Below are 20,072 nucleotides of genomic sequence, written 5' to 3' on the forward strand. Positions count from 1 at the left end.
TGCATGCTATTGAACTAATACATTATTAGTAAAAAACACACAAAGACAATCCCTTTTAAGTGAGACAATGTCAAGTTATTTATTTTCTTGATGGCGTAAACCACTTTTGGCTTTTGCTACGCTGCTATTAACGTTGTATGCTAATTTAATATTTCTATGCTTGCTTCACTTGAAAAGCTTGCATTACCATTTTATGATTTTTTTTTTTTTTTTTTTAGTCTTTTTAGGGCCGTACCCAAGGCATATGGAGGTTCCCAGGCCAGGGGTCCAATCAGAGCTGTAGCTGCTGGCCTATACCACATCCACAGCAACACCAAATCCAAGCCACGTCTGTGACCTACACCACAGTTCATGGCTGGATCCTTAACCCACTGAGCGAGGCCAAGGATTGAACCTGAAACCTCATGGCTCCTAGTCAGATTCATTTCCACTGCACCATGATGGGAACTCCACCATTTTGTGATTTGTTTCAAAAGTCTAAGTGCAGTTTATTTCGATACCTGGTTTTAGCGACTGTTGTGTCTAAAAACAGTGCTACAAAAATACACAAGAGGTGAATTGTTGCCATGTCACTCCATCATGACATGTTTTTGGCCACATCCACAAACTAGGCAAATATTCTGTCGAAAGTTTTATTTTACTTTTTTGTCTTTTTGCCTTTTCTAGGGCCGATCCTGCAGCATATGGAGGTTCCCAGGCTAGGGGTCCAATCAGAGCTATAGCCACTGGCCTAGGCCAGAGCCACAGCAACTCAGGATCCGAGCCACGACTTTGACCTACACCACAGCTCACGGGCAATGCCGGATCTTTAATCCACTGAGCAAGGCCAGGGATTGAACCCTCACCCTCATGGTTCCTAGTTAGATTCGTTAACCACTGTGCCACGACGGGAACTCCATGTCAAAAGTTTATTAATAAATTTCTATCTTTTTTTGGCACCAGTCAATTGCTCTTATAATCTAATGAAAAAGTGCTTCCTATTGGCCGAACCTAGAGAAAGTCAGAAGGCAAGAAGCCTGATTGATGCCCTATTTTTGCAGACAGGAGATAGAAGAAAGATAGATGATAGAGAGATGATATAGATATGTTCACAGCTTTATGAAAGTATACATTTGAAAGGTTTTAAAATAATTTTTAAAAATTCCACTTTCAAGTTTTTAAAATAAGCACTTAGAATTTTTAACAGAGAAAATATTTTCAGAAACTGTTTACACAGTGGTGGAAATAATTCTAAATAACCACTTGCAAAGTATTCTCCCCATAGCATAAATTACATTTTCAAAGCAGTCACTCACTCCCTGGAATGGATATCGGTATTTCCGGGGCTAGACAGATTTGGTGTCTTTATTTATGAAGAAATCTCCACTAGGTCACATATTCCAACAGCTTCTTGACACCAAGGAAATTTAAGAAAATGTTTTTCACATAGTAAGATGGCAGAAGGATTCAGCTCACCTGATGAATCCTTCTGGTCTGTTTCTGTTGGGTAGGATTACATTTTAGGAACGAACTCAGGCAAAGTGTGAGGGAAACAAGTGGATGGATCAGCCTAAGTTCCTGCAAGTAACAGCTTGTGCACTTGGATGGGGTGACTGAAGAGAGTTTAATAAAGGTGGTATATTACAGGAGTTCCCGTTGTGGCTTAGTGGTTAACGAATCCGACTAGGAAGCATGAGGTTGAGGGTTCGATCCCTGGCCTTGCTCAGTGGGTTAAGGATCCAGCGTTGCCGTGAGCTGTGGTGTAGGTCACAGACACGGCTCAGATCCTGTGTTGCTGTGGCTGTGGTGTAGGGCGGTGGCTACAGCTCCAATTAGACCCCTAGCCTGGGAACCTCCCTATGCCTCCAGTGCAGCCCTAGAAAAGACAAAAAAAAAAAAAAAAAAGACAAAAAAAAGAGATGGTATATTACGTTATATTATACTATAATGTTATATTATTAAAAACAAAGGGAAACAAGCATGATAGAGCAGCAACAGTAGGGAGCCCTTCCTCCTTTCCCTAAGCCTGGGGTCTGGGGAGGGAGCAGTGACACAAGCCAGGGAGAAAACTGCAACTCTAGGACAGGAAGCATGGAATGCACCAGTGATTTTGGAGGAGAGATTATTAGTCTGCTCAGAGTGTGCTAACAAAGTACCAGGATGGGGCAGCCCAAACAGTGGAAATTTATTTCCTCACTATTCTAGAGACTAGAAGTCCAGGTTCAGGGTGCCAGCAGGGTTGGCTTCTTATGAGGTGTTTCTCTTTGGTTTATAAATTGCTGCCTTCGCCCTGTGTCTATGCATGGTCTTCTCTTTGTACATATATCTCTTTCCAAATCTCTTCTTCTTGGAGTTCCCATTGTGGCTCAGTGGTTAATGAACATGACTAGTATCCATGAGGATGCAGGTTCGATCCCTGGCCCTGCTCAGTAGGTTAAAGATCTGGCGTTGCCGTGGGCTGTGGTGTAGGTCACAGATGCGGCTTGGATCCAATGTTGCTGTGGCTGTGGTGTAGGCCGGCAGCTGTAGCTCCAATTGGACCCCTAGCCTGGGAACCTCCATATACTGCGGGTGCAGCCCTAAAAAGGCTAAAGACAAACTCCCCCCTCCCCAAAAAAAACCCCAAAGAACCAAATCTCTTCTTCTTGTGGGGACATCATATTTGATTAAGGCCCACCTGAATGACCTTATTTTCACTTAATTACCTCTCTAAAGGCCCTAATTCTCAATACAGTTACATGCTGGGGTACCAAGGTTCAGACCTTCACATATGAATTTAGGGAGAGACAATTCAACCCTCATGACAGGGATATTGCAATCTGTGGGCCACAGGGAAGAAACCTGTGCAATAAACCCTGCTAAATCTTTGCTCCAGCCCACTGGTGGCAGGTCCCTCACACTGGCCACACCCAGGTGGAAGCCAGAGGCAGGGAGTTGGCTTGATGCTGCCCTGAGCATCAGCCTTCTGAGGCTGTTCAAAGAAGCAATCTTGAGGAGCAAAAGAGGACACCCAGCTCACAGTGCTGAACTTAGAACACAGAGACTTCTTTGACCTATAGGGATATGAATAATTTAACACAGAAAGAAGAAAAGAAGTCAGATCGACCGGGGCGTTAGGCTTTGTAGACTGCAAAAGAGATGCTAGGTTCAGAGAACTACTGTTTACGAGGCTTGGCTTTGTGGAAGCAGTTAGAAAATCTGGTGCAGTGCTAGTCCTTGTGCGAACTGGAAAAAGACACCTCCATGGGCAGACAAATTGGAGAAAGGAAGCTTCCACTGGACTGAGCAGTCCTTTTGGTGTAGTGCTTTTGGTGGGCTCATCATTTGCTGCTTCAACCAAACACACCTGCATGGCCCTGTTCAGCCACCCTGATCGGGGACTCAGATTCAGAGTCTGCATACCCTCAGTCCCTCATTCTGGCCCCTCATCATGAGAACTGCAAGGTTAAATTTTGATGTCAAGTCTGCTATACTCTGAAAACTGGCAGCCTTCTAATTTCACATGGGAAGAATCATTAAGCAATGGCAAAATTCAAATCTGTCACTGGTAGGAGTTCCCTGGTGGCTCAGCAGGTTAAGGATCCATGTTGTCACTGCTGTGACTGGTTACCGCTGTGGCGCAGGTTTGATCCCTGGCTCCATAATTTCCTCATGCCAAAGGAGTAGCCAAAAAAAAAAAAAAAAAGTCTGTCACTGGCTATTTTATTAACTCAATCAATTAAACCCTTTTGGTGGCAGTTTCTGGCTGCCTTGAACTTAAATAACTATTTGGTGGATCTTCCACTTAAAGGAAGTCATTAATATTCTAAAAAGGGATAATCATCCCTTTTTAGAACTCTGGTAAGCGCATGTGAATAGTTTGCAATTATTGACAAAGCTTTGCTTACAAGCATTGGATTTTATTTATCCATCAGACAGAACACAGTTTACAGTAAAAAAGCTTAACGGTGAGAAAGCACAACTCCAGGGGGTGCCCTTGGCACAGTCATAGATTTGTGTGGTCATTCTGACCATTTTCTGGGAGATGGCGGTGTGGGGTTCTGAGAACTGGGTACCTCCTCAGCCATCCACCTCTTGTTACAAAGTGGCTATTTGGGGAAGTGGTAGTTTAGGTAGCCGAGTATGAGGAACTCAGCTGGGCACTGGAGGGGCTGGGGATAGAAGGACTCAGTGAAGACTAAGACATGGTTTCAACTTCTCACTACAGTGTAGAGGAGGACATATGGGTACTCCTCTGTCTCAGGTTTGGAATAATGCCCGGATGTACCACCTCCACCTACCCCACCCTCTCAAGTGCTGTAGGTAATTGGAGAGTGAAAGGCTCAGGTAGGGGTAACATCTGCAGCTTCTCATTGGGCTCAACGGCCCAGGGTGAAGGAGAATTGCTGAGGTTGAGGGGTGAGAGCCAGTGGGAACTGGGGTGGATGGTGAAGGGGGCTGGCCCTGGAGCAGGCTGGTCTGTTCTATAGGTGCAGTGGGTATCCAAGGAAGCCGCTGAAACAGCATCTTCAATAATGAGACAAATTGAAATCATGAACCTCCTGACGGAATGAAGTGAGAATACATTGCCACTTTGGTGTCCTGCCGAAGGGGCAGGACTGTATGGAAATTTCAAAGCAACTAACCTGCAGAATAACTGGTCTGGGATCTTCAATTGTGTCCAAGTCACAGGAGTCAGATAAAGGATATCTGAGGAGATATTTCAGACTGAAGGAGACTAATGAAACATGACAACTAAAGGCAATGCCTGGATCTTTTTCCTATAAAGGCATTACTGGAACAATTGGTGATGTTTAGGCTTGCTTTTCCTTGTCTTGATGGTTGTATTGTGGTCATTCAGGAGAATGGCCATATTTGTAGAGGGTCCTAGACTATTGGGTCCATGCTTGGCTCTCAAATAAATCAGAATAAACTTCTTTTTGTATTGAATTTGCAACATTTATTTCAAAAAATATTTAGGAAATACATTTAAGTGCATAATCACTTTGAGGAAAAAGAGAAAGATGATATAAGGTAAATAAGATTCCATTGAGAAAGTGTGAGAAGTTTTGTGTTTATGATGGGCTACACAGAGCTGTCTTGACATCCCTGGAGTTCCCTATGCTTTATCCTCAGCTCTCAAAGGTCCTTTGATGAAAAAATAGAGAAGCATTATTAATTTTGAGAGTCTTTGGATAGCTGCAGTATTAGGTAATGAAAAGCACCATGATCCTACTTTCCGGAGGAGTGGACAGCAGCCCAAACCAGGGGTCCAGTGACTCGCCCATGAGCTGCTGTCCGGTGGAATGGAAAAAACTGGACAGGGCCTGAGGCATCACTTTGAAGTGCTCAGTCAACTGCAGATGACCTGGGGCTTGCCCTGCTTTTGCCTTTGAGGGGCTGAATGTGGAAGTGAAAAGAGCTCCTGGAATGTTTGTACTGTTGCCTGAAAGATTATTGTCCTTCAGAAGCAGAGCAAGGGGCTTGGTGAGAGGAATGAGGTATGCTATGCTGCATAAGAACATTTGAGAAGACTTAACGGAGAATGTCCACTAAGAGTCCATAGCCTTCCAGCAGTGGGTTAAGGATTGGGAGCCTTCACTGCAACAGCATGGGTCAAAAAAAGAAAAAAAAAAAAAAGAAAAAAAAAGAGGCTAATAGCCTTCCAGAATCACTTTTATGAAGTGGTGCTTTGGTATACTGTCTTTAGCTTTCATTGAGGGGCCCTACCTGAAACTTCCTTGGGAAAGCGCAATCGTATTCACAGAGGAAGGTGGTGGAAGACACGACCCAGTGCTTCCTGCAGGAGTCACTATCTAATTGTGGTAAATCTGTCTTTTCACAGAAGATCTGGTAGTCCTGACCCTAAGAGCCATAGATGTGTGTACTTTCCTCCCTTTTCACCTTGGCTGCCAGGAAACTCAAAATCAGTGATGTTCAACTATAAGGATGATGGAGGCCCTCTGGTTTGCAGAGCTACAGTCTGCGCTTTCCTGAGCTCTCGTCATTGTTAACCTCCCAAGCCCTGAATTTTACATTTGTGTTACTGTGTTTCCTGTAAGCTGCTTCAAATGTTTGTAAAAATAAAGGTTTGTAAGAAGAGACAGAAGAATCATTGGGAAGAGTGACAGTTGAGAGAAATAGTAAATGTTCTCTATAAAACTGAACTAAACATTAGGAAGAAAATCATGCATATAAACAAGAACAGACATTCCTTCAGTATTTCTTAAGAGAAAATAAGAGGCCAGGAGGACAGGAATAATATTCATGGTCTTGGGCATATGTCAAAACAATATGTGTAACAAAGTGTGTATGATGGGATTCCTGACTAGACTTCTGTGAAGAAAGTAATGAGTTCTCAGGAGTTCGCATTGTGGCTCAGAAGAAGCGAATCCGACTACTATCCATGAGGATGCGGGTTCAATCCCTGGCCTTGATCAGTGAGTGGGGGATCTGGCACTGCCATGAGCTGTGCTGTAGGTCGCAGACGTGGCTCAGATCTGGTGTTGCTGGGGCTGTGGCATACGTAGGCCAGTAACTGTAGCTCTGATTCGACCTGCAGCCTGGGAACTTCCATATGCCACACATTTGGCCCTAAAAAGAAAAACAAAAAAAAAGGAAAGTAGTGAGTTCCCAATGGAAGGGGCAGAAAACTACACAGGTTTGCAAAGTCCAAAATCTGCTGTGTGTGCAGATTTGACCCAGGGTAGGTAAAAGAAGGCAAAATCATGTGATTAGGAAAGTATCCTACATCCTGATTGATTACAATGAAACAAAACAGGACACACTTTCTTGTTACACTTCCCATTATTTTTAGAGCAGGAATAACAAAAGAAGTTAACTCCTTGGATACCGGCTCTGAGTCTCACTCCTGCAAGGGCAGAGCTCCCAAAGGCTTCATTGTCTGCCTGACAATTTTATCTGTCAGAAGGCAGAAGAACTAGTGAGGAAAAACGGCTGCTTTGGAGTGAATTCTTACCAGTAAAAAAGGAACTAATGCCGGGTAATGTGAAAATGACCAGACTTTCTGGAGAGGGTGTGTACATCGTCTTGGCCCCTCCCTGAACCTCCAAAGCTCTTTTCTTAGACCACATTTCTGTTACTTCTCCTTGAAGTACTGTCATTTATGCACTGTCCCCCCACAAGAATGTCCCTTGGGGACGGGACCACATCATGTCATCTTTGTGTTTTCTGAAATCTGGTGCACTATCTTTTGAAAATAAAAAATTAATCCAATGTGCTGACCCGGAATATAGCAAGTTGTGTAACTTAAGGACGATTGGACATTTTTAAAACTTCTCGATCCTGATTATAAAATGCTTTCATTGTAGACAACTGGAAAACGTTGGGAAAGTATAAATGAAAAAATTCAAACTTTCCATAATCCTTTCACCCACAAATAAATATTAAGAACCTCCTCATCTTTTATACTTAAATATTGCTTCATAATTATGAGCATACTGTATCTACAGTGGGCCTAACAGTTTATGTTCACCTTACATCCTGAGTATTGTTCATGCCATGGAAAATGACTTCATTTAAAAATAGCTACATAAGATTCCACTGCATGTGTTTATCATTGTGACAAAAAAAAAAAAAAGAGACAGAGAGAGAGAGAGAGAGAACATAGGGATTTTAACTGACTACAAGCTTTAGGAACTGAGAAGTCAAAAAGGAAACCACTTCATGGAAGAGTAGAGATGAGCAAGAGACAGGGGTTCTGGGTTTTATCCTGAGTCACCTGTGGTGTCCGTGGAGGGTGAGCTGATGAGGAACAGTTCAAGCTACAAGTAATGTTCAACCCAGAGATTTATGGAGCTGGCAGTTTCCCACATTTGAAGGATGATTGATTTGTCTCATTTAAAAAAAAGATTTAAAAAATAAATGTCCATGCAGTAAAAGAGACTTTTTGGGGTCTACATTTCTATGAATTTTAGCACATGTGTAGATTGGTATAACCACCACAATCAGCATTTAGAGCAGTTTCATCACTCCTCCTAAACTCCCCTGTACTATCCCTTTATAGGCACATCTTCCTGTCCCCTTGAACTCCTGGCAGTCACTGATAGGCTCTCTGTCACTGTGCTTTGTCTTTCCAAGAACAGCAATGATCAACTTATCCCATGGCTTCTCAGTTGGCAGAACTAAGGCTGATAGTTAGAAATTACAAAATTTTGGAGTTCCCGTCGTGGCTCAGTGGTTAATGAATCTGACTAAGAACCATGGGGTTGTGTGTTTGATCCCTGGCCTTGCTCAGTGGGTTAGGGATCCAGCGTTGCTGTGAGCTGTGGTGTCGGTCACAGACGCAGCTGGGATCTGGCGTTGCTGTGGCTGTGGTGTAGGGCGGCGGCTACAGCTCCGATTGGACCCCTAGCCTGGCAACCTCCATATGCCATGGGTGCGGCCCTAGAAAAGGCAAAAAGACAAAAAAAAAAGAAATTACAAAATTGCAAATTTGACTCCTTAAACAAGTTTGAGAGCTGCTCCCCAAAGATACAGGGTGTCGGGAGAGGTGGGAAGTGCCCCATCACTGGAAGTATTCAAGCAGAGGAAGTGGCTTCAGGGATATTAGAGGGTAGGAATTACCCACAGTCTTGTTTATAATCTGTATCTTGTGTAAATGAGCAGTAGAATAACCTAGATCGAATCTCAGTCACATTAAAAGAAATAATAGCATTAAAGTTGGTATTTAATCCAAAGCCACCTGTTTTCAATTCTGAGCAGCCCAGAGACCTGCCAGCATGTTTTTGAAGCCTCAAGTCACAAGACTTCCTCCCCTGCCCCCTCCTTCCTTGAGCCTTAAAGGTCACATGTAGGAGTCCCCTGGTGACCAACTGGGTTAAGGATCCGACGTTGTCACTGCTGAAGTTCGGGTCCCTGCTGCAGCATGGGTTCGATGCCCGGTCCAGGAACTTCCACATGCAGCAGTTGCGGCCAAGAAAAAAAAAAAAAGGTCATTTAAGTTACACTCCAATATGAGCAACAATGCTCTCATGAGGGAGCTGCCAGCATCGGGCAACGTGATTTTCTCTTTGTTAGTTCTTTCAATTAACCCCCAATTCAAGAACCCTGTAATCCCCTACGATGTGTGTCGTATCCGGGGATCCTCAGTTTACACCAGCAGCGCCCCCTCCCAGGCCATCTCCGGTCTGGCGCTCGCAGCTGCAGGTGAAGAGCGACAAAATCTCCCTCTAGTGGCTCAAGTGAGAACACTCCCGAGCCCTGCAAAGACCCAAAGCATTAGAAGCCAGGACGGACAAAGACTGAGCCACTCCGGGGCACTTCCACCGCGTTGAAATCCCATCGACTGGCCGAGTTCATCCACACGAAGGATGGGCGCAGGGCCTAGCCTCCCAGTCCCGTGGGCATCGCCGCGCCTACCAACGGCCACCTAGCTGGTGGCCCGGGTTGCCCGCGTTCTCAGCCGCCAGGAGAGGTGCTGAGCTCATCTCATTGTTATTTGAGGGGAAGAACCTGCCGGGCTTTTCTTTAATCCTGAGGTCCGAGTTCTCTTCCCTCCTCACCCACTTGCTATCTTCTGAAGCTTTTTGTGCATGGGGGGATGGGGGTGATGACGACAGGCCTGTGACTTTTACCCCAAGGCAGCTGGATATTTTCCCTTTTGGTTACTCTTGTGGAATGAGGATATCCACGTCAGATCTGAACATTTTTGAGCCTTCCCTCAGGCTGGGAGGTACTGCCTTTCTCCCAGTGACTTTTTAATCAGCTTTTATGGAATTCGAGAGAAGGTGGAATTCAGGTTTGTGGATTTACCCTATGCTACTGCCTGTGAAGGGCATGAAGGGTGAGAACCCTGGGCTCCCTGTCCACCCCCGCTATTCCTCATCCCTGCCTGTTCAGAGGAGAGGGAGCCTGCTTTCCTGCAAGCTGCTGCCAGCTTTCTCCCTCCCTTCCCAGGAAAGAATTCCTCCCAGATGCTCGGACCCAGGCCACCTCCGACCAAGAGGGAGTCCTGGCTCCTAACCTCTGGAGGAGCCACAGTGTTTCAGTAAGGTGGGTCAATCCCCAAATGCCCCACAGATCCTCTATGTGAGGGACAGCTCTGTTTTAGCCATCAGCACTTGGTTGGCTCAGTCCTGCTGCAGATAGAAAAGGTGCTCTGAAAAAATGGTATCAGTTTGTGTAAAGACTGCCACTGGATGTCCCAGGACTCCAATGACATAAAACATCTTAAAATATGAGAACAAAAATAATGTTAACAAAACTTAAGGTGCCCAACGTATTTCTTTCCTGCCTCTTGGTTGGTGGTCACGGGCGAAAGAGCCTGGGAACAAGTGAGGCAGGGGCAGATCATGAGGCCACACAGCTTACATTTTTAGCAGCCTGCGTGGATCTCAATGAGGCCATGCTTTGCTCCGGCCCCAACTCCTTTCTCTCTGAAGCTCTGGTTATCATCAGAAGACCCCGTTTCTTTTCTCAAAGAGCCAGTGGGCAGGAGGGCTCTCCCGGCTCTGGCAAGTCATGTACTCTAAACCCCAGGTATCTAATTCACATCGCCCATCGTCCACACTGTAGGGCAGGCATTGTAGAAATGGAGGTTATGGGTATTTTTCTTGCCCACTCCTTTCACCAGGAAAGAATCACTGGGCAGCAGAAACAGAATCCTGTAAGACGCTAAAACATTTCATTCACTTTGGGTAAAAGGAGTTAATCTCTTGTACTAAGAGCCTTCGCTAAAGCATGTCAGTGTGGAAGAGAGCCGCTGTCCCTCCCCATGAGTGTGGCGCTGGAGCCTCCTACTGGGGATGGCCAAATGAAGTCACTATAGGAGGCCTGGGTCAGCGAGGCACAGATAAGTTCCTCCTGAAATCCTAACCTGTGAGCCTGCTTACCAGAGATGGGACACTTTCTGTCCCCCTTGCTGGGAAATGACAGTGCCACAGTTCAAAAGGTAGCAGCAGTAAGGAAGGAGGAAGGAGAGGGGTCTGGCTCACTGGTCCTTAAGAACAGACCAAAGATGGACTTTGTTGGGAAGAAATATGGTGGCTGCCCCTGTACACGAACTGAAAGTAGTAAAAAGAAGGTCTGGGAAGGTTTTTCCAATTCTTCTAAAGGAAATGTACCTTGGAGTTCCTGTCGTGGTGCAGCAGAAACGAATCTGACTAGGAACCATGAGGCTGCAGGTTGCAGACACAGCTCGGATCCTGCGTTGCTGTGGCTGTGGCTCCAATTAGACCCCTAGCCTGGGAACCTCCATGTGCCACAGGTGCAGCCCTAAAAGGCACACACACACAGACACACACAAAATAAATACATAAAAAAATAAAGGAAATGTACCTTGAGTACATATTGAATCTGACATAATTTTCAACTCACTTTCAAACCAATCCACTGAGGTGAAGGGAGAGATCAGAAATGAAATGAAATTCTGATATACATGTATTCTAACCAGAAAGAAATTGACAGGAAAAATAAAATTTCAGATGTTTTTTATTCAAAGGTTCTCAAAAGAAATAAAACAGAAAAAGCTAACAATCTGATCAAATGTACAGTTCAAAAATGTCTTTTGGCGTTTAACAACAAGTCCTAGGAAAGAAAACTACAGAGTTATCTTGAACCGGACAAATAAGTTACCACTGGCAAGTTTGTGGCACTAGTAAAACAAAAATAAAAAATTAACTCTCTTGATCATATAGATATCTCTATGAAAATCTTTTTTTCAATCTGTACAAAAGGTCTTTCTTCATAAATTAATTTTTTTTTATAATTTAATGGCTGTCTACTATGTGATGTTTAACTGATTTTTTTTTTCTTTTTTCTTTTTTTTTTTTTTTATGTACAGAGGTTATGTTTCCCAAATCTTACCCAGACGAGTATGGCACTTAGTTCAGACATTTCTAGCAGCAGATTTCTCCTCCCCTCGAGCTATCAAATTTCTGTCTTAACTAATGCAAAAATATCAAGTAGTGAGAGACCCAGGTTTATAATGTACTAGGTCCAAGGAGAGTGCTGCGTTCAGTCTGGACTTTCACAAAGCAGTAATATTCCAGGGAGCATAGAACCAATAATACCACAACTTTAAAAAAAGGAAACAAAAACAAAAACAAAAACACATTTCTCTTATGACTATGGAATTTTCACTAGAATCTACACTTCTCAGAGCAGCAAGGACTTTTGAAACTATGAAATGTCACTGACATCTATAATCAAATATAAGCATAAATTTTAAGAACTAAAAAATACTCGAAAGAAATAACGGCTTCGCCCTAGCTCCTGAGCTAGGGAGGATTTGGTCTGTGGAAACAGGGAGGGCCAGCAACCTGTCCCAGCACAAAATAAAATAGACTCTGAGGTAGATAACTGATCACACACAGTTGACCAGACAAGTACACAGTTTTGGAAGACAACTGAATTTATCATTGCTTTTCAAACGTATGCAATTGTCTTAAGAAAAGAGCTGTAATAACAGTGAATTATCTTCAATGTTCCAAAGTAGAAATAACTGTGTTATTTATGAATCAGGAATTTCATAGTTTCAAAATTGGTTTTTCTTTACACTTAACACTTGTAGTGATGATGTAAAGTGTGGCACTGCTTGGATCCAAATCTTCCTTCATGCTTTTTTTGTTTGTGTGTGTCCATACATCAATTAAAATTATAAAACCTAAATGCAAAGGTACAAAAAAGGCACATTCTTCTAACCGCAAACTGGTCCGGCAAAAATAAAGAGCACAGAAGATGTGATGCTGAGACAAGTTGGAGCTACTGGTTACTGGCTCTTCGGTCTTTGGTGAAGTTACCTTTAAAAGTGCCAAGTAATTTTTATTTCGCAAATTTACATAATAGAGAGAGCTAGTAGCCAATCGTTTGCTTCTATTCATATCTCAGCTATGTTTGAAGATAAATCCTTACTTTTAGCTTTTGCCATTTAGTTGCAATAGCAATCTTTTTTTTTTTTTTTTTTTTCAGTTTGCCAGATCTCAGGCGTCATTCTCATTCTAAAGCACTATCATTAGTATAAAGGAAGGACAAAACAGTCGGTGATTCCCCTCCCCTGCCCCCCACCCCAGCCCCAACGCTACCTACACTAAATCTAGAACATCAAGTTAGGTTTTTTTTTTTTCCTGAAAAAAGGCAAAAAAGACTTTACATTGCATCATACAGCAGATATCCTAAATCAGTCAAACTATCAGAGGAAACTGTTGGCATACAGCCTTACAAACAATTTACCTATTAAAAGTTCCCCAGTCAGAAAATGTGTTTCACACAAAACATTTTTCCCTTCTTGCATTTCACTACCTTACACATTTATGTGAAAAATCATTAAAAACACCTACTACATATTTTAAAAAGCCAAAATTTCAGCAACTTTTATTGACTACCTTTTAAAAGCCCTATGCTGCTGTTTTACAAGGCATAATAGACCAGCCCATTTGGTCAAAGCATTCTACATCATTAGTTTGAACTAACTTTTACTGAAACAGCTACAGCATCAAAAGAGTTAAGGCAAATTGGAATTCATAGAAAAGGATAAGACACTTCACTCTACGTTGAAAGAAAAAAAAACAAAAAACAAAAAAACCGGAAAGCTAAGAAAAGAGACACCGACGGCAACACGGAATTACGGCAACACTCGCACTGCAAGCACAGAACACCATGGGTGAAGTCGGACTATTTAAACATCAGAAAGCCCATTTCATACAGCTGAAAAAAACACGAATGAAACACAAAATGAACAAAACCACAAAAATCCGGTCATGCACGGGGTAAGTCTTCATGGTCTGTGTGCATACCCAGAAAATTGAAGTTTTTTCTTTTCTTTTCTTTTTTTTGCGTCATAACATTTGATAAAAATCTTTTGTTTTGTTTTTCTTTTTTTGTTGTTTTTTTGGTTTTTTTTGTTTTTTGTTTTTTACTAAAATAAACCTGTTCAGGGGAACAGCTACTAGATGAATTTAAGGGTTTTATGCACCTTATAGAACTTATAGCAAAAATAGTTTTAGTTGATTTCATTATAAATAACGTTTTCAAGAACCTGTGCAAAACTGTCAATAATTTCCTAAAGCACAATTGATCAGAAAAATCCATGATTGTTCAGCCTTCATACCCTTCTTCATGTAAGAACAAACACCCTTCTGTACACCTGGAAGAGAAAAATAAAAAAACAAATGTTTCTGTACATTTGGCATAACATGCCACAGAGCTTTGTCATCTCTTTCTTTTTCTTTTTTTTTGCGTTTTAGGGCCATACCTGCGGCATATGGAGATTCCCAGGCTAGGGGTTGAATCAGAGCTATAGCTGCTGGCCTACGCCACAGCCACAGCAACTCGGAATCTGAGTCACGTCTGTGGCCAACACCACAGCTCACGGCAACGCTGGTTCCTTTAACCCACTGAGAGAGGCCAGGGATTGAACCTGTATCCTCAGGATACTAGTCGGGCTTGTTACCACTGCACAATGGGAACTTCCATCTCTTCCTTCTTTTAAAGATATTCATGTTTGAGAAAGGCTGTGCTCATCACTGGTGGCGGGCCAGTAAGTGCAAACTCTGAAACTGAGGGTCCCTTTCCACGCCCTGAGTCCACCTTTTCAAATCTGGGACCTGCCAATTGCTCTGTCACCAGAGCAATCCAGAAACTCAGGTGTTCTAAGTTCCACACAGCTATTTTACTGCAATCTGCATGGCAGAGTGACAAGTGTCAAGGTTTGTGGTCTAAGCTGGAAAAGCAATCTCTCAACCTAAGGACAGTCACATCAGATTCATGGCCAACATATTGCTAGTCTTGTAATGCTAGATTAAGCGAAATCTTATGCTGTATTTCCTTCAGTTTAAGAGCATTAAAATAATATACATGTATTATTTATGTATAAATGTATCGAAGGACAAATTGGTACCTGGTGTTCTCTGTTATGTTACCAATTTTTGGAGGGGGTAGGGAGGAAGAGAGAGTAAATACACATTTGACATCAGTATAAGGTACTGTTCTTTGTGGACAGAATACTTAATCTAAAAATTCACAGAATCACTGATTTTACCATTTCAGTAACATTGGATTCCCTGGCCATGATTAAACCAGTGTGACCAAACCTGAGTCGGTCTAAGTACCAATATTTGATAAAAGAATCATCGACTTCCCTTGACTTGAGCCCTACAGTGATGGCTCAGTGATGGACACCTTTCCTTCGTACCTCACAGTTACTTATTGGGTTGAAAGGTATATGGAGAATGGTCGTTAGACGTCTCTACAGCCACCTGCTGCTGACCACTCGCCTCCTACAAGGCAGAACAGATGAGACACGTGAGCAGTGAAAACTCCAATCTCTATCTAGGTCTGACCGAGTCCCACGTCTTAAAAACAAGCCCTCCTTAAAGGTGATGTTCTTAATGTAATACGGAGCTTTCAAAGTTAATTATTTCCCTAAGGAATTAAAACATCTGACAGACCCAAAGAACCTTTCTCCAACTTTTATGAGTTGTCTCTTTATATTGAGCTACAATTCATCAAACAAGTCTCTTATCCCTTGGGGCCAGATGTGCCTTGGAATTCAGTACTTTCAGATTTTAGAATCTGAAATATGGTAAGCACATGTTGTATATCAGAGACTACACTCAGTTCGGTCTGGGGCTATACCTCATAAACACATTAACAAGTCTATGCTGAAAGGTATGGATACACAGAGTAAGTGGGTAAAGATTTTGTCTTGCATCAGTTCAGGTTGGGTTTTGCCACAGGTAGGCTTTTTGCTAAAGTCGTCACAAGGGAAATGTTTCTTTTCAGATTTGTTTGTTTTGGCATTGCAGATAAGGGACTGTGACTGTGGTTGTCAATAATTGCACAGATTTAAATCACTGAGAAGCAAACAAAACAAAACATACCTCCCCTTCCCTCTAAATCTAGCCACAGTCCTAGTCCTTCTGGAATTGGAACCTATGGGGGGTGGGGATGGGATCTGCCTACCAGGTGGGACTGATTGGGTTAATTAATTTCCTTGGAATTTCAAGGATGCTTTGCAGGAAAATACTGTGCTTTCTGTCCAACTTAAATTCAAGTCAGATTTTTCCCTATCAATATCATACCAGTATCTTCCGTTGTAAGAACTAAGAGTTATTTAGCTATACTAACAGCCTCTAGAAAAACAGGTATGGTTTGTTCCTCATCCTTGTGACTGTGTTTTGTAACATCAGTTTTTTCAAGTATCTTAATTATAACTCACTTCTTTTTGTGATTATTATTATGGATATAATCTTTGGTACTGGGACTGCAAACTTCAGCCTTATCTTAACTTTCCTGTGAGAATCGTTTTATAGGACAAAAAACAGAGACCTCAAGAGGTATGAAATGTGCTAAAAGCTTAGAAAAAACACTCCTGGGGCTTGTGGATTACACTAATTTGTAAGCAGAGAATTGTATCTCACAGTTGAAAACAACTCCAGGTGTGAGCTCCCTCTAAACTCAATTCACATTTTTGACTTTTGATGGAGTCTTCTTTGAGTTCTAATCTAACCCATTTCTGAAACTACTCATCCCCAGAATGGCCACCCGGACGGTCTGTACCAACCTCCACAGGAACTGCTGCCGTCTGCACATGTGTGTACTGTGGCAAATAGGCCCCTTGCATAGCGGACGTGGCGGGCATGTACTGGAAGGAAGAATAGGGTCAGGATGGGCAATGACAAGTCCTGGGTAAAGATCATGACAGTTTCTCATGCTCAATTATTCAACATCTCTAATGTACTCTTGTGTTGTAGACGATCTCTCTCTCTCAAAGGACCGCACTATTTTCCAGCAGCCCCCCTGTACCAGTGTCTAAAACGGTTTCCATAGGTGGAGACCCAAGAAGTAAATGACTGGTTATATCTTTAACGGGTCGCTGAAAAAGGAAACAGACCCTTGCTTTCCAGATGCTGACAATCATCTTCATCCAAGGTAGGAGAGACTTCTCACTGGCTCTGTGTGGCTCTGGTTTAGCCTTTAACAAGCTGCTGCTGCTGCTTGTGACCATAAGCCAGGAAAACACAGCGGTTTGCTCTTTTAAGCCACCATAGATATGGTCTCAATTAAAAGCCTTTGGCCATCTTACCATCTAAATGCTACATACATCAACCCTGGAAGTTAATCTGATATCAGGTAAACCCCAATACCCAACTGAATCCTTGGACTTGGAGAAAATTAGTCAATACTAAGATGGTGCTTCAGTGCCCCTGAAATCCATATGGGAAGAAGTAAGTGAGGAAAAAATCCCCTGCCTCTATGACCATGTATCACCTTTATCTTTTGGTTCAGGAGACCAGGTCTGCCAGTGTGAATGAATGATACTAGTTATTAGAGCTAGAAGTAGTCTTCTATGGCTGCTATATTCTGATAAAGAAGAGAAAGATACCCAGAGGACAGGCTTTTAGTTCATCAATTAATCAAGAAATATCTGGGTTTTTGCTATGTGGAAGGCTATTTGCAGGTGAGAGGGGATCAGACAGACTAATCTTTGACATCACAGAGCCTTTAACTGATAAGGAAGACATGGGCTGCATTCATTTACCCTCCTCTGTTTGCTGAGACACGATATTAATTTGCCACCTACTGTTCCGGTGCTGCCTAGTGACAGATGACTCATCTGCTGGGCCAGCGGGCTGATCATAGATGCGGGCTGTAGTGACATGGTGTGCTCCATCGAGGGAGTTAACACGGCACCCTGGGGAGTCGGAGAGAGAGCAAGTGAAACAAACTGCGGGATGGAGTGAGGATTCTGGAACCACCTTTTTCAAAGGAAATACCTTTGTCTGCTGAGGAATGTGAAGCAAAAAGAACCTCCCCTTCAATCGGCAAATGATACTGTAAATGATTTCTTAAAAATGTTCTGCTGGATTGTGCTTCCTGAGACTTTTTAAAGGACACTCACTTCACAGAAATCCCTGTATCAAACACCTTTTCCTTTCCTTTCGCTTACTGTAAAGCCAGAGTCCACAGGAGGAGCTGGGACAGGAACTGCAAACGACTTGTGGCCAGGGTTACAAAAGGCTTAATTTTTTAAAAGCAACTGACAATTAATGTTTTCTGCATTCACAAAAAAATAAACTATATTGAATATCATAAAATATAGTGTTTCATTTAAAAATGTTAAAAAAAACAATAGTCATCTGACTCAAGGTCAGGCGGTTAGGATCAAGATCACATTCTTCATTCATTCAGTGCTTCTCAGAACATGCGACAAAAATTTGGTGCCTGAGGAGCGAGGACACAGGGTCAGAGATGATTAACAACCCAATTTCAGAATCTTTGATTTTACTTGAAAACATTCCAGTCTTTAAAATAACCCAGGCTGGGAATCCCGTCATGGCTCAGTGGTTAAGGAATCCAACTAGGAACCATGGGGTTGTGGGTTTGATCCCTGGCCTCGCTCAGTGGGTTAAGGATCTGACGTTGCTGTGAGCTGTGGTGTAGGTTGCAGATGCGGCTTGGATCTTACATTGCTGTGGCTCTGGAGAAGGTCGGCAGCTACAGCTCTGGTTAGACCTCTAGCCTGCAAACCTCCGTATGCTGCAGGTTCGGCCCTAGAAAAGACAAAAAAAAAGGCGAAAATAATAATAATAAATAAAATAAAATAAAATAACCCAGACTGTCTCTAAAACACGGCTATAAGAACTATCAGGGTAACACTGCCTGGATTCTGACCTCTACATGTTTTTACAGAGTTGCAACCAGGGTACATAAACTATTTCCTGTCTGGGGTTTTGCGTCTAACTTAATATTTCATTATAAATATTTACCTAACTTGCTGCCTTGTTGTCATTGGTATCCTTTTTTAATGATGATTTAATGGTACATTGTATATGAAATTTAATTCATTCTATTTCTGGATTTTTGCATTCTGATTTATCCTGTTATAATATTCTTATGGATTATAGCATCCCTCTCACTTTTGCAATCACCCAATTACTTAAAAATGCAATTATTCTGATACACCCTACAAATCAGGCTTTTGGTACTGCTGTATCTGACTCATCTCCTAAATACACTGTTATTTGTTGATAATTAGATACACAATTGAGGGCAAAGACTGGTGTGCTGGCACTTTACTTGTTGTAGGCAGTCTAAATCCGGGTGGTCAAAAGGAATAAATCCTCAGGTAGAAGCCTTGTGCACATACCACTACAGTCTCGAGGCTGTTAAACTGAGATGTGCTGCCTCTGTAACTGCCCACCTGCTGTCCCAGCCAAAGAATATAGATTCATGTCAGAAATAAGTACTAATGCATTTCATAAGATATTTTTTCCTCTCAAAAATTTAAAGTGCACAGTCAAAAAGTATGTGGTAACATGGAAAGGATTCAGAAGCCCAGCATATGCAGGAGTTTCCTCTTCCTTTTTCTCATTCATCTGTAGGAGCTGCTGTACTAGGAAGCCCTTAAATGAAAAGTGAGCTGACTTCCTGCATTTCAAAATATGGTGCCATAGAGTGCCTGGGACGCAGACTGCCACTGGTGTGTTTGTGTCTCTTCATGGGTATAAATCTGTATATATGTGTAGGTATGTGTGGGTTGCGGGAGCATGTGTGCATATATGTATGTGTGAGTAAACTTATGTGCACATGTACATGTATCCAGACACACAACACACATATATCATCAGAGAGCTCTTCTCCTGTGTTATCCATGTTTTATTTGCTTCTTCAAAGCATCTCAGCAACTACCTGTTCAGAACGTGTTCCTGGACCATTTCACATGCCTGATCTAACACTGAATAGTGTCTCTCTTTCATGAGTTGTCCTGAGAGAAATTCCTATCTCATTTCAAGGCCAAGAATAGTGTGCTTTTCCTAAGCAACCTATCTGTTTTTATGAGTACTGTGAACTCTGTTGCTTATCAGGATTCTCATTTTGCACTGGTTACCAGAAAGCTTATGGCCAAATCTGTGGCCACCTCATGGCAAGTATCTAGATCATTGTGTTGGGCTTTCTTAGCCTTTGTTCTCCATCTTTATTTTTCAACTTTTTAAACCTGTATTTTAATTTAACCAACTGGATTTTATGTGTCTTTGAAAAATACATTAAATATCCTATCAAGTAAGGTGAAGAGTAACTCAATAAAAAAATGTAATATACACAAAACTACAACAAATGCTTGAGCCACTAAAGAAATTACCTTTGTTATTTAC

At 42.3% G+C, this 20,072-nt stretch overlaps 1 protein-coding gene across 10 annotated transcripts in view; it reads right to left on the reverse strand.

Annotated features, from left to right (window-relative positions):
• Positions 1-11,391: 11,391 nt before the first annotated feature.
• RBMS1 (RNA binding motif single stranded interacting protein 1) overlaps positions 11,392-20,072 on the reverse strand; it is a 217,372-nt gene continuing 208,691 nt past the window's right edge. For all 10 annotated transcript variants that reach the window (XM_047772723.1, XM_047772727.1, XM_047772720.1 and 7 more), the window contains 4 exons: positions 17,501-17,611; positions 16,481-16,561; positions 15,110-15,194; positions 11,392-14,062 (listed from right to left, as the gene is read on the reverse strand). In XM_047772723.1, coding sequence (XP_047628679.1) covers positions 15,117-15,194; positions 16,481-16,561; positions 17,501-17,611 — 270 coding nt within the window. In that variant the 3' untranslated portion in view covers positions 11,392-14,062; positions 15,110-15,116. The remainder of the gene's footprint in view (positions 14,063-15,109; positions 15,195-16,480; positions 16,562-17,500; positions 17,612-20,072) is intronic.

Source organism: Phacochoerus africanus, chromosome 3, assembly GCF_016906955.1.
Source record: "Phacochoerus africanus isolate WHEZ1 chromosome 3, ROS_Pafr_v1, whole genome shotgun sequence".
NCBI lineage: Eukaryota > Metazoa > Chordata > Mammalia > Artiodactyla > Suidae > Phacochoerus > Phacochoerus africanus.